This window comes from Podarcis liolepis, assembly GCF_965112155.1.
Source record: "Podarcis liolepis genome assembly, chromosome: 9".
Lineage (NCBI taxonomy): Eukaryota > Metazoa > Chordata > Lepidosauria > Squamata > Lacertidae > Podarcis > Podarcis liolepis.
The window spans coordinates 71935268-71948749 of NC_139564.1; the positions used below are offsets into that span (position 1 = coordinate 71935268).

Sequence of the window (13482 nt, forward strand, 5' to 3'; positions counted from 1 at the left end):
GTTTCTTGTTCCTGTGCCTTGTTCCAGATGGAGATGTTGATTCTGTCTGCAGGAGAGTCCGTCATTTGCCATGGTTAGAATACTGGACCCCAGGGGTTGAATTGCAGAATTGGAAGGGGGAAAACAGCCATCTAGTCCAGCCCCCTGCAGTGCAGGAATCACATTGCTGGTTATTTGAAAACAACTCAGGACGGAGGCCCTGGATGCAAATTTGCTTGGGCAAATTAAGACGGCAAGTGCCTGGACCCTCTCAGGCTTTGCAGAGCACCCAGCTCCATTGTTAGCAAAGTAAAACAATTGTGTGGGGGTTTTTAAAGCAAGGGATGTGGGAGGGAGAAACTGGGTCTCAGTGCGAAAGACCCAAGGTTCTAGCCCCCCAATATCTGTTGGAACAGAGAGAAGGTTGCAGATCCCCACTCCTTGGAACTCGGGTGGCCTCAATCAGGACTAGCCACACTGTTAGCTTAACAAACACCACAGCAACCATTGTGAGGATAAGTGAGTAGAACCCTTGAGCAAATTACCCAGATCTTTGAGGAAGGGAGGGAGGGGCATACATATCAAACTAGGCCTGTAGGTGAGACTTATCTGCTTGTATTTAAAAATGTTTTAGATTTTGAATTTTATTTTTAGAGAAGGAAGTGCAACCCCAAACATACCCTACCCCAGTGTTTCCCAACCTTTTTTGGGCAAAGGCACACTTGTTTCATGAAAAAAATCTCGAGGCACACCACCATTACAGCCCCATGACGTCAGCGCGCAGCGTCACGCCGGGAGGGACATGAATTGCTAGCAAATTACATAATCACCTCCTTGAGGGCTGGCTCATCTTCTCCGAAGGCAGAACCCCATTAATTAACAGCACAGACTCACACCATAGCCAAGACGAGGGGGGAAAACCTCAGTCATGCACAGTCATGCACATGTGGGGGCTAAATGAGGACGAAGACTGGGCAGAGAGCAGGGTTCAAATCACCCCACCTGGCCAGGACAATCCCTGGGTGCTCCCTTGGGCCACTCGCCTGACCCACCTCGCAGGGCTGTTGTTGCGAGGATAACACGGGGAGAACCACGCGCGCCCCCGGGAGCTCCTTGGAGGAGAAAGTGGGCGATGAATGCAATGCACGAAATATATGAGAGGCGACCAGGTTTTGCAGGTGAGGGGCCCCCGCCAGCCTCCGCTTCCAACACCCGGCGCAATGACGCCGAAGTTTTCCCCCGGGCTCAGCTCGGGGAGCAGCGCTGCTCCCCCCCGGCTCCCCTTCGCCCTCCCGGCTCTCTCTGCCGCCCACTGGGGACCCCCCTCACCTGCCAAGTCCGGAGCGCCGGTGGAAGTTGCATGCATGCATGCAGGACGCCGCGTTGCCATTGCATTGCACTGCACTCCATGCAACGCCTGCACGCATGCATTGCCTTGCACGCCCGCCAAGGGGTCTCCCCGCGGTCCGATGCGTCCCCTCCGGCGCGGATGCAGCATTGCAAAAATAAAACCCCCCGACGCAGCCCTACCTGGGGGGCAGCCTCCGCCTCCACCGCTCCGCCTCCGCGGGGATCCCCGGGCTCCATCCTGCCGCCCGATCTCCGCGGGGGCGCAGGCAGGCTGCGCGGGGTCTGCGCGGAAGAGCCCCTGCCCGCCCGGCCGCCGCGCTCATTCCATGGCTGGGAGAAGAGCACTTCAAACAAAACGCCCGGCCCGCCAGGCCACGCTGGGAAACGTAGTTCACGCACCCCGCGCGGGCGCGGAGCCCAAGGGCGAGGGGTCTACGGATCCCGGCAGCCCCCGCGCCGGGGACGGAGGGGGAGAGGCCGGGTGCAGGGATGGAGGGACGGGTGGGCGAGCGAGTGAGTGAGTGGCAGCCGCCAAGCCTTGGCCGAGAGCCAGGAAGGGCCTCCCCGGAGGAGGAGGAGGAGGAGGGAGGCGCAGAGCGGGAGGGAGGGAGGGAACCCCAGGGGTCATCTAGTGACGGCGCCCCAATCGAAAATTTGACTTTAAAAAAAACAATCTTTCGAATTTTTTAATTTTTCCCGCGGCACACCAGGCAACATCTCGCGGCACACTAGTGTGCCGCGGAACAGTGGTTGGGAAACACTGCCCTACCCAGCCAAAAAGCCCCGTTCCCCAAATCCCATCACCAACAGCAAAGATTCCCCTCTCACTGTGACGCAACTCAGGCTTTATATATATCATATATAATTTCTCCCCATATATAGGATCAGTCACCAGCCCTTACCTTATTACCCTCTTTCTCATTTAAAGGTGGGAGGAAGCAAGAAAGCCATTTGTATCTCTTTATTTAGTTTTTTCCCCCACATTGAGATATGTATTACATTACATTTTAAGGGGACCCCCGGCACTTTTTGAGCAGAGGGACCCAAAAAGTAATCAGAGCGAGAAGCAGAGACAGAGACATCAAGATGAGTCCAGCCAGCAGCCCAGGCGCTGAGAGGAATCCTGCAAATGGGGGGGGGGGGGGGAGAGAGAGAGAACAAGTTCAACTTACATCAAAGCTGTCATAAGGCTGCAAGCTCTTTTACTATAGTGGTACCTCGGGTTAACAACTTAATTCATTCTGGAGGTCCATTCTTAACCTGAAACTGTTCTTAACCTGAAGCACCACTTTAGCTAATGGGGCCTCCTGCTGTCGCTGCGCCGCCTGAGCACAATTTCTGTTCTCGTCCTGAAGCAACGTTCTTACCCCGAGGTACTACTTCTGGGTTAGTGGAGTCTGTAACCTGAAGCGTTTGTAACCTGAAGTGTCTGTAACCCGAGGTACCACTGTATTGATCTAGGGAACTTGCCTGGAGGGCTTCATTCTGCAATCTAACTTACATTTTTGGTCAGTGTTAGGCTTGAAATAAGCATCTTAGAGCGCTGTAAAGCCCTCTCTGTAAAAGATCTGATGTGAAAGGAGTAAGCTCTTGGTTCTCTCTACAGTGGTACCTCGGGTTACATACGCTTCAGGTTACAGACTTCGCTAACCCAGAAATATTACCTCGGGTTAAGAACTTTGCTTCAGGATGAGAACAGAAATTGTGCTCCGGTGGTGCGGCAGCAGCGGGAGGCCCCACTAGCTAAAGTGGTGCTTCAGGTTAAGAACAGTTTCAGGTTAAGAACGGACCTCCAGAACGAATTAAGTACTTAACCCAAGGTACCACTGTACTTATATACAACTTGCATTTTTTGTAAATAAAACACAAACACCTGCGAGCCTCCAGTAATCTCTTCCTAAAGGAAGTCCCTGGAAGTTCTAAGCATAGCAGGTTTATGTGGGATGATGGGGGAGAAGGATTAAGCCAGGAGGAGGAGAGACCCTCTGGCTCAAAGCCCCCAAACCTCACCCTGAATGCTTTTGCCTAGAATGCACCCCCCAAAACACAGTCTGGAGAGTCACTTATTCCCATGCTGTGACCCAGTTCCTTGTTTCCATACAAGCTATCCAGGTACCAACCTTTCAGTGCAAAAAGAAGCCATCCCTAACTAATCACACGTTACTATCACTGGCCCCAGAATTTTATCCTAATTTGGTAGCTAGATTCCTGAATCAAATTCTCACTCTGCCCTCACCCACATTCTTGAAATATTTACTACTACTAAAAAGGAGGAGGAGGAGGTACTACTACCATGTTCTTCTGGAGAGTCCGTTGTTTCACTTTGCTGGGCTGAAAGACTCCTTGAGTCCATGTATGCATCACGGACGAAAATAGGGCCAATCATCACGTCAGTCTCTAGTTCCTTCACCAGCTGACCTGCATTTTGAGCAAGGTTAAACTTACCCATCAGTAGGTCAGCCTCACCCCTCTCATTTTGGAGACCCCTGCACAGAACAGATTGGCTCCCCCGCCAACATGGATGGAACGCACCATGCTTTATGGATACATCTCTGCCAGATCTCCTTCCTCTTGCCCACCTATCCCAGGGGTTGACCCTCCTCGGCTGCCCTCCAGTGACACCACAGTGCCCAGTCTCACAGCAGGTGCAGATCCCCTGGGTACCCTCAACCGGAATCCACCTGGAGGGATGGGGAAAAGGAAGAGAAAGGCCTATATTACCTGCAGAATTGGTTTGCTTGGGCAACAAGCTCAAATACTCGACATAATTTTGTTAGACGCCACACCACAATCTCTGGATAGTGAGATTATGAGTGCTGTAATGTAAGATGCTTTGAGACTTGAGCGAAAAACGGCATGGGAAATAAATGAAATTTTAAAAATGATGTTACTGCCAGCCCCGTTGGGCGGGTTGGAGGGAAGCTTCTGGAAACATCACTAGTGTTGGTATGTACCGTATTTTTTGCACCATAACACTCACTTTTTTCCTCCTAGAAAGTAAGGGGAAATGTCTGTGCGTGTTATGGAGCGAATGCCTACGGATGGCGGGGGGATCTGCTGCAGTCGTGAGCAGAGGATCCATGGTTCCCCTTCCTTCCCTCCTTCGTGGCTCGCTTTGAAACAGCAAAGCGGGAGAAGAGCCGCTGAGTGGGGAGGAGAGAGGGACAGAGAGCCTGCTTGCTTGAAAGGAGCAAAGCGGGAGAGGAGAGGAGCCGCTTACACGAGTGTAAGCGGCTCCTGTCCGGTTGGTTCCTTTAAAGCAAGCAGGCTCTCTGTCCCTCTCTCCTCCCCACTTAGCTTGCTAAATAGCAGCAAAGTTTTTCAGCTCGCTAAGCCATGGATGAGCGGGGAGGAGGGAGAAAAGCAGAGCCTGCTTGCTTTAAAGGAGCAAAGCGGGAGAGGAGAGGAGCCTTCTCCCCTTAAACCCCTCTTCTTCATTATTAGCAGCATCCTTCTCCATCTACCCCACGCGTGCTTCTTCTCCCCTTAAACCCCTCTTCTGCATTATTAGCAGCATCCTTCTCCACACACCCCATGCGTGCTCCTTGTCCCTTGAGTGCTTTTCCTTCCCTCCCCACTTAAAACGTGGTTACAAAGCACGGATCCACATGGATCCTCAGGATTTTTGCACTGGGTCACCCCAAATTCACCATCAGATCACGTAGCATGTCCATGGCTACATCTTGCACCAAAAAAATCACGCACCCACTGTTGCCTGGGGCCGCAGTGGTACAAAAAAGTGGTTACAAAGCATGGATCCACATGGATCCTCAGGATTTTTGCATTGGGCTACTCCAAACTCACTGTCAGATCACATGTCTGTGGCCACAGCATGAACCACAAAAATCATACATCCACTGTTTCATTTAGAATTTTTTTTTCTTGTTTTCCTCCTCTAAAAACTACGTGTGTGTTATGGTCAGGTGCGTGTTATAGAGCGAAAAATATGGTATATGATTTTTTTTGTTTTTTCTTTGTTCTTTTTTTTGTTTGTTTCATTTTCTTTCTAGGTATATAAAATTTTTATATAATTTTTGTATATATGTTGGAAATTATAGTATGTCCTTGTAATGTAATATGACAATGTTTACCGATGTAATATAAGAATGTTAACAAATAAATAAAATGCAAATTCAAAAAGAAAACAAAAAACAGAAAACATCACTAGCTAGTTGTTTCTTTGACAGCCAGCTATTTAGTCCTGTAGAAAGGTCATTGGCAGGCTTGGCTAGGGCTATTAACATAGAATCATAGAACTGTTGAATTGGACGGTTCATCTAGTCCAAGCCCCTGCACGAATCACAGCTGAAACATCCCTGATGGGTGGCTACCCAACCTCTCTTTAAAAACCACCAATGAAGGGGAGTCCATGCTGGCTCACTCACATGTTATTAGCTTGGTTGAAGGAGCAAGCCTTGTTTTCAGGATCAGGGGCCTGGCTGGCTGCAGTCACTTTCAGGTGGCAAGTGATGTAGATCTGGAGAAGCCAAGTAGACAAAAAAACTCCATTAGACATTCTAGGTTTCAGCTCAAGGAAGGCTGTGCAAGACAAGGCTTCTCACCAGCTCTTGAGGATGTCCTGTAAATCTGAAAACGTCCACCGTGAACTGGAGCAAATCCTCCTTGAGCCTTGGAGACACAAAGGCTGAGCTGGAATCCGACCTCCCATCAACAAGGCAGCTAAAACACAAGAAAAGGAAAGGGGAAGGAAGGAAGGAAGAAAATGAAAGGCTGTCAGAGGAGAAGGGCAAATCTGTATTTCAGTTTCTTCCTCATCAGTTTACAAGCTTAAAAAAAAAACTCATGAAAAATTGCCACCATTTTAGTGACAATTTCTCCTATTAAATATATGCTTTTGTATCCATTTTCCATTAGTATACATGTTTCTGCAAAGCAATTTCTCCTGGTATTATGTATGTCAATTCCTCCAAATATATGTATTTTTATTCACACTTCACATGCATTTCTTACACATCGAGATGGATAATTGCACTGTAAAATTCAGAGAATAGTGAAGTTCTCAAAGGATGTCATGCTTCAGGAAAAGCAAATTCGGCAGATTTGCATTTAAATGTAAACAGAATCAATCCCTCCGCCCATCCCTAGCTGTCAGTAGTACCGTGGTACCTTGGGTTAAGAACTTAATTCGTTCCGGTGGTCCGTTCTTAACCTGAAACTGTTCTTAACCTGAAGCACCACTTTAGCTAATGGGGCTGCCGCCGTGCCACTGGAGCACAATTTCTGTTCTCATCCTGAAGCAAAGTTCTTAACCTGAAACACTATTTCTGGGTTAGTGGAGTCTGTAACCTGAAGCGTATGTAACTCCGAGGTACCACTGTACTTCCTGTAACATGAGGTTCCTGGCTGCCCTAGTCCAGGCTGCCCACATAGCTTCACTTTTCTGCTCTTTGTCCCTTCTCCCTCGCAGATGCTGGCCTGCCCAAGGGCATAGTGACTGGCAGGGACAACCCTAGAGAGCTCCTACCCGTTGTGGTCAATGATGGGATATCGGGGAGTGGCGTCCCTGCTTGGGCTCAGCGTGGCGACACAGTGGTTGACAAACAGCCGCAGAGGAAGGTGGTTCACTGCGTTCACTTCAGCCTGAATGTACATCACGTCTCCCAGCTGGTACGTGCCGGAAGCTCTCTCAGCGCTCCAGTCATCTGAAAGACAAGAGAGTTGCAGAATCTTACCTAGAGGGAAATAAAGCTATCCAGCACAGACCTCAGCACTGGCTTGTCCTATCCAAGGATGCATCATCATGCAGCACAGAGTTAGACTACGGAACTCCCTCCCACAAGAGGCAGTGATGGCCACCAATTTGGAGGGCTTTAAAAGAGGATAATGATAATAATAAATTTTTATTTATACCCCACCCTTCCCAGTTCAAAAACAGGGCTCCGGGCGGCTAACAACAAATTTAAAACACTTAATTGTAAAAGCAGCATAAAACACAGTATAAAAACATGAACAATAAAATTCAAAATTCAGAAATCAATTTAGGGGAAATAAGCATTAGATAATCCCCAGGGCTAGCTGGCTGAATTGGTCCTACTTGGGCCAGCGAGGAGGCCAGGGGAGAATTAGCTGTGGGGTCTCAGAGCGGGTGATCGTCATAAAAGGGGAGGGGGAGGGAAGGGAAGAGAAGAGAAATAAAAGATTAGGCTGAATTCGAATTAAAGGCCAGGCGGAATAGCTCTGTCTTACAGGCCCGACGGAAGGAAGTTAAATCCTGAAGGGCCGCAGTCTCATGGGACAGAGCATTCCACCAGGTCGGAGCCATCACTGAGAAGGCCCTGGTGGAGGATAGTTTGACTTATTTTGGGCACAGGACCTCTAAACTATGATTATTCATGGACCTTAAGGTCCTCTGCGGGGCAGACCAGGCAAATTCATGGAGGAGGAGAGACCTATCAATGGCTTCGATGAGCAGCAATGGGAGGGAGAGAGAGGGCTCTTGGGCTCATGTTTAGCTCCCTGAAGGGCCATAAGACTATTATTTTATAGTATATTATTTCCTTTTTTTATATCCAACGCTGCTTTTTGCCTTTTATCCCTGAAGCTTCTTTCTTCCTTCATTGATGACTGTAACAGAACAAAGGCCAGTGGGGCCTCTTTGCAGGGAGATGTCAAGATTACTACAAGGCCATAAAACAATAAATAAACTCTTCTTTTAGCAGAGCAGGGCTGTGAGAGAGGGCTGTATGTGGCTCGGGCAAAGAGAGAGAACGGGTTGCTATGCCGACTCCTGAAACAGGAGGAGGGAGGGACTGGAAATACGTAAAATGAGGAAGTCAGTCCAAATATGGAGAAACGAAAGCTAAATTCTATGCCATTTCTCGTAAATCATATGTTTTCTTGGAAATCAAATTACCATCCATCCTAGAGGGTATAAAAAGGCTGGCAAGCCCAGAGAGGGAAGGCAGGGCAGGCAATGAACATTAGCCTGTCTGTACCTTTTTGGTCATGGCAAAATAAATGATTATTTTACTGCTGTCAATTGACTCTTTGAAGCGACTTCTGACTGCTCTTAGGATCACAAAGAACAAAAGGGAAGGTCTTTCATCCCTAGTATCCCACCAGCAACAGTTGGCTACTGTGAGAGCAGGACTAGGTGGACCCATGGCCTGATCCTGCAGGTTCTCTTTATATTCTTAATAATACAATGTATAGAACAGAAATATTTCTAAGCTCTAAAAAGATTACGGTCACATCTGCGCCTAAAATTTAAACTCTTGTTTATCAGAAGATAAACTCTTGTCCCAGGCCTTTATTTATTACATTTAAAGCACACCCACCCACCCCAATCCTGGGAACTGTAGTTTAAGGCAGTGTTTCCCAAACGTTTTTGGGCAACGGCACACCTGTTTACCGGAAAAAAATCTCGCGGCACACCACCATTAAAGCCCCGCCCCCGTGACGTCATTCGGGGAGCCGGCGGCCCGGGCCTGAGCTGGAAGGAGAGGCGGTGCTTTTCGGCACAAGGCAATCGGCCTGGAATTGTTTCCCGCGCGCTGCGAAAGGGAACAGCTGCGGTCGCGCGAACCCTCCGGCGCTGGGAGGGGAAAGGGCGGAGTCGCAGAGCACCAGCTGGCCGAGCGGTTGCGCGCAGCGTTGCGCTTTTGGAGAGCGTGCGGCTGCTGCTAGGGGATCCGGGGACGTGAGCAGGCCTGGCCCGACCCGGGTTGAAGGAGGACAAGCCGGCAGCGCGCCAAGTGAGTTCGGTTGCGCGCGACGGCCCCCGCTCCCCCCACCCCCGCCGGATCCTCGCCGCCGCCGCCTCTCGCCCGCCTCCCTCCCACGGCACACCAGCCGATGTCTCACGGCACAGTAGTGTGCCGCGGAACACCGGTTGGGAAACACTGGTTTAAGGGTGCAGGGAATTGTAGCTCTATGAGGAGTCACCTACAGTTTCCATGATTTGTGTGGGGGAGAGGACACAGCATAACAAGGCTCAAAACTATGAAAAACTGCTCAATTAACAACATCAGAATTGTATTTAAATTGAAAAAGGAACAAAAGTAGGTAGTATGTCAGCTGCATTGATCAAAACCAGGAACAGAGGAAAAGGAGGCAAGTATGTAAGGTGAAGCAAAAAACAAGGCTATTCAGGAGTAAAGTTTCAAGGGGGAGTCTAAAAGAAAGGAAGGGCTGCAGCGAAAAATATTTTTTTAAAATAAAGATTGCCAAATAAAGTTACACTTCACAGAGGTCAATGGCTTGGAGTTCAGTTAACCACATTAGACACCCCCAGATCCAGACACCCATCAGGAGCAGAAAAGGTAGAATCCATCACAAACAAGTGACCGGGTGAAAAACCAACAGGGAGTTAGGACTAGACGGCCATTGCACTGCCAGCTTTCAGGGGCTCCTTCGGTGTTAGTGGCGCCTGCTTGGCCCAGCTGGCAGGCTTGCCTGGCTATGGTCACTGCACCCAGTAGCCCTGGGCAGCCCTGTCTAGCTACCCTCTTTTGATTCCCACAGAGTGGTGCTCGGCCAGGGATGTTGCAGATACATTTAGGGTGGCCAGATCCAGCTGCCTGGTGCTTGCTTGGAAAAAGGTGAAAGTGCCTCCTGCCCCCAAACTCCCTTGCCTCAGCCGTGGGCCCTGCCTGGTGCTGCCACCCTAGACTGAGCCAATGGCCTGTTTTGTAATTTTCATGTACCGTTCATTAAGCGCAAGGAGAAGCCCAGGCTGTGTTCTGCGGAAATGGTGGAGCTGAAGGGAGCCCAAGTTGGCTTGATGGCGTCGCTGCTCACGTTGCTTCTCCTGGAAAGAGAAATAAGGTGAAAGGCCCCTACAGATGTGGTTCTCAAAGTGGTCAAATGACTACTAGACCTTGTATAGCTGGTATCACTGGATCAAGTTCATCACTTTTGTTGAATTAATGAAAGCTTGAATTGGATTTTGAAGAAATGAGCAATAAAAATTCAGAACCGTAACTATTATTGCATTATTATCTTCCTTAGACCAGGGACGCGGGTGGCGCTGTGGTCTAAACCACTGAGCCTAGGGCTTGCAGATTAGAAGGTCGGCAGTTCGATTCCCCGCAACTGGGTGAGCTCTCTTTGTTCAGTCCCAGCTCCTGCCAACCTAGCAGTTCGAAAGCACGTCAAAGTGCGAGTACATAAATAGGTAACACTCCAGCAGGAAGGTAAACGGCATTTCCATGCACTGCTCTGGTTTTGCCAGAAGCGGCTTAGTCATGCTGGCCACATGACCTGGAAAAACTGTCTGTGGACAAACGCCTGCTCCTTCAGCTCATAAAGCGAGATGAGCGCCGCAACCCCAGAGTTGTTTGCAACTGGACTTAACTGTCAGGGGTCCTTTACCTTTTTAAAATCTTCCTTGGTGGGTCGTGCAAAGCATTATTCTGAAAAGTGATTTTCATAGGGTATGGTAGGGGCACTAGGAATGAGTTTATGCAACCGGGGGGGGGGGGGTAGCCCAAAAATATTTGGGAGCCACTGCCCTGCTGTGCATGTGAACGGCTCCTAGGTGCCTGCCATTGCCGCCATCTCCCCAACTCACCTTGGATAGTGACATTCAATAGGGACTTCGGCTGGGCTGGTTCGCATGACAACTGCATTGGCGCTGGGACTAGGCTTATAGTATAAGCTTATGCTGTAGACCAGGGATTCTGGAGTCATCTGGAGGAGGGAATGCAAGACGACCCATTGAGCCTCATTGTGTACTTTTAGTCCAAGGATAATTTAAGACCACAGGTGGGCAGAAGTACTGCAGGAGCTTCAGGAAAATTGTCTAGATGCTGGTACCATCATTATTAGAATGGCAAAAATGACGGCAACTATTAGAGGCCATTCAAATCAGAATTAAAGAGTGGGAGGGAGTGAAGGAATGTATGAAAAAATATGGTTCCGGAACTGGAATATTAATAGATAACGTGTAAAACGTGCAGGGGTGAGCAAGGAAATAATAAAAGAATCAGCTGAACAATAATTATAACACCACAACAAGATGGAAGAAGGAAAAAAAAGATCACACATGGGTGAAGGGGAACGGGGGGTATAGGGGAATTTGAATTAATATTTATAATATAAAAGCTTTAATATAAAATTTTTAACTGTTATATTTGTATACAGCAAAGAGAAGTTTAGAGTAATTAGGTATATTTTAATTTCATTAACTATGTAATAGGTTTATGTTAGAAAATGAATATGGATGTTGAATTTGCAATTTTTATTTTTTTGGTTTTGGATTTTTTTTTTTTTTAAGGAAGATTGTCTAGATGCTTTGCGGTGGATTAGAGAAAGTTTGACTACCCAATGTCCAACAATAGCAACAAATAAAAAGCCTTCCCCCTCCCTAGAAAAAAACTGCCTTGCTGAAAAATGAACACTTGGGAGAAACCAAGCATTTTGTGTCATTGGCCCAGTCCTGTGAAATGCTCTGCTAATAGCAATTCAGAAGATATCCTAGTTGGGGGAAAAACATTTGCTGACAGGCTAATGCAGAAAAATTAAGAATGTTCTGTAAAAGTCAGCTGGTGATTTGTGACTTTGTATCTATCCTACTGTTGTAAACCAATTTGATTTTTTTAAAAAAAGAAGTAGCAGTATAAAATATTAAAATAAACGCAGGAGGGAATTTTTGTGCAAGAGGACTTTTGAGATTGTTTCAGCTACTGTTTACAAACACCTGGACCAAGGATGTGTAAGGAGTCCGTTGGGAAGATGTCAGGCCAGAATGCTTCAGACAGATAATGATCCACAGAGCCTAATCTAAGTCTCCTAATAGAGTCCTTTTATTTCAGGGACGCGGGTGGCGCTGTGGTCTAAACCACTGAGCCTAGGACTTGCCAATCAGAAGGTCAGTGGTTCGAATCCCCGCGATGGGTTGAGCTCCCGTTGCTCAGTCCCTGCTCCTGCCAACCTAGCAGTCCGAAAGCACCTCAAAGTGCAAGTAGATAAATAGGTACCTCTGTGGTGGAAAGGTAAACAGTGTTTCCGTGCACTGCTCTGGTTCGCCAGAAGCGACTTAGTCATGCTGGCCAATGACCTGGAAGCTGTACGCCGGCTCCCTTGGCCAGTAAAGCAAGATGAGCGCCGCAACCCCAGAGTCGTCCACGACTGGACTTAATGGTCGGGGTCCCTTTACCTTTATCTAGATTTCAGTAGCTAGAAAGCCTTGTGCAGTTTATATTCTCCCTTTCAAATTTGCATGCCAAAACCAGCTAACAAGCAACTGCACAAAGTGAAATAGCTGTTGGCTGAATCCAAAGATTAAAAAAAGGCGAACCTCAGGACTAGCCCTCAGGTGATGTAGAAGAGGAGGAGCAACAAGGAAGAATTTGATTCATTTCACATGTGAAGACATCTGAGAGGGCACCATGTTCCTACACCCAGGTTTGAACTTTTCAGGATCTCGGCATTTCACAGAACCTATTGTAGTTTCAAAGAACCCAGAGTAGCCAGTGTCACAATAACCTGATGGGTAATTATTAGGCCTCTTAACTGGACCCCAGGCAAAGCCATTTAACTAGCCTGGAAACAAATGCAGAAGCATGCATAGGATAGGTCAACATAGGTAATTAATACAGAGTTACCTGCAGGATGCTGCCACACTGATGGAGCCCAACATCAAAGATCACTACATCCTTGGCAGCATCATAGGAGGTGTAGTGGCAGCCCGAAGAGCCCAGGCTGAGGTCCGTTGCCTGGATGAGCCTTCCAGTCCCAAACAGGTCCCTGTTCACGGTTACTACCACTTGGGCCTCTCCACACTGCACAGCCACAGGGGCGAAGTAGGACAACGCTCTCACCTGGGAAGCATCAACCCAAGCCCAGGGAGAGGACTCAGGCCAGGAGGGAGCAGGGGACACAGGCCTGGCAGTTCTCCAAATTGAGTTCCTCGGAGCAAACTGCCAGGGGTCATAAGAAGCAACCCCCCAGCAAAGCAAGACAACAGCCAAGTTTGCCCGAAACCCCATTTTGCTTCTTCAAGAAATCCAGCAACAAACACGACTGTTCTCTGCAAACCTTTATATCCCACCCCCAAAGTCCACTCTCACCTGACTCAGGTAACGAGGAACCCAAACACACCTTTTGCTAAATGCAAACTCTGGAGGGAGAAATGGAAGGAACTAGAATTAGTCTCAGGTGCAAGTCAGTGCTTGTTGGGGAAAGCTGTAG

General features: G+C 48.4%; 1 protein-coding gene across 2 annotated transcripts; it reads right to left on the reverse strand.

Annotated features, from left to right (window-relative positions):
* Positions 1-2275: 2275 nt before the first annotated feature.
* Positions 2276-13376, reverse strand: LOC310686641 (zona pellucida sperm-binding protein 3-like). 2 transcript variants are annotated; one of them, XM_083460554.1, is made up of 9 exons: positions 12897-13376; positions 10862-10980; positions 9996-10099; positions 6815-6992; positions 5892-6009; positions 5715-5806; positions 3862-4010; positions 3622-3747; positions 2276-2452 (listed from the first exon to the last, which is right to left on the reverse strand). In XM_083460554.1, the coding sequence occupies exons 1-9, from the start codon at positions 13278-13280 to the stop codon at positions 2337-2339; spliced, it is 1386 nt and encodes a 461-aa protein (XP_083316680.1). In that variant the 5' UTR covers positions 13281-13376; the 3' UTR covers positions 2276-2336. The 2 variants fall into 2 exon arrangements, with proteins under 2 accessions (XP_083316680.1, XP_083316679.1); XM_083460553.1 differs by having other exon boundaries at positions 3619-3747.
* Between the last annotated feature and the right edge of the window lie 106 nt (positions 13377-13482).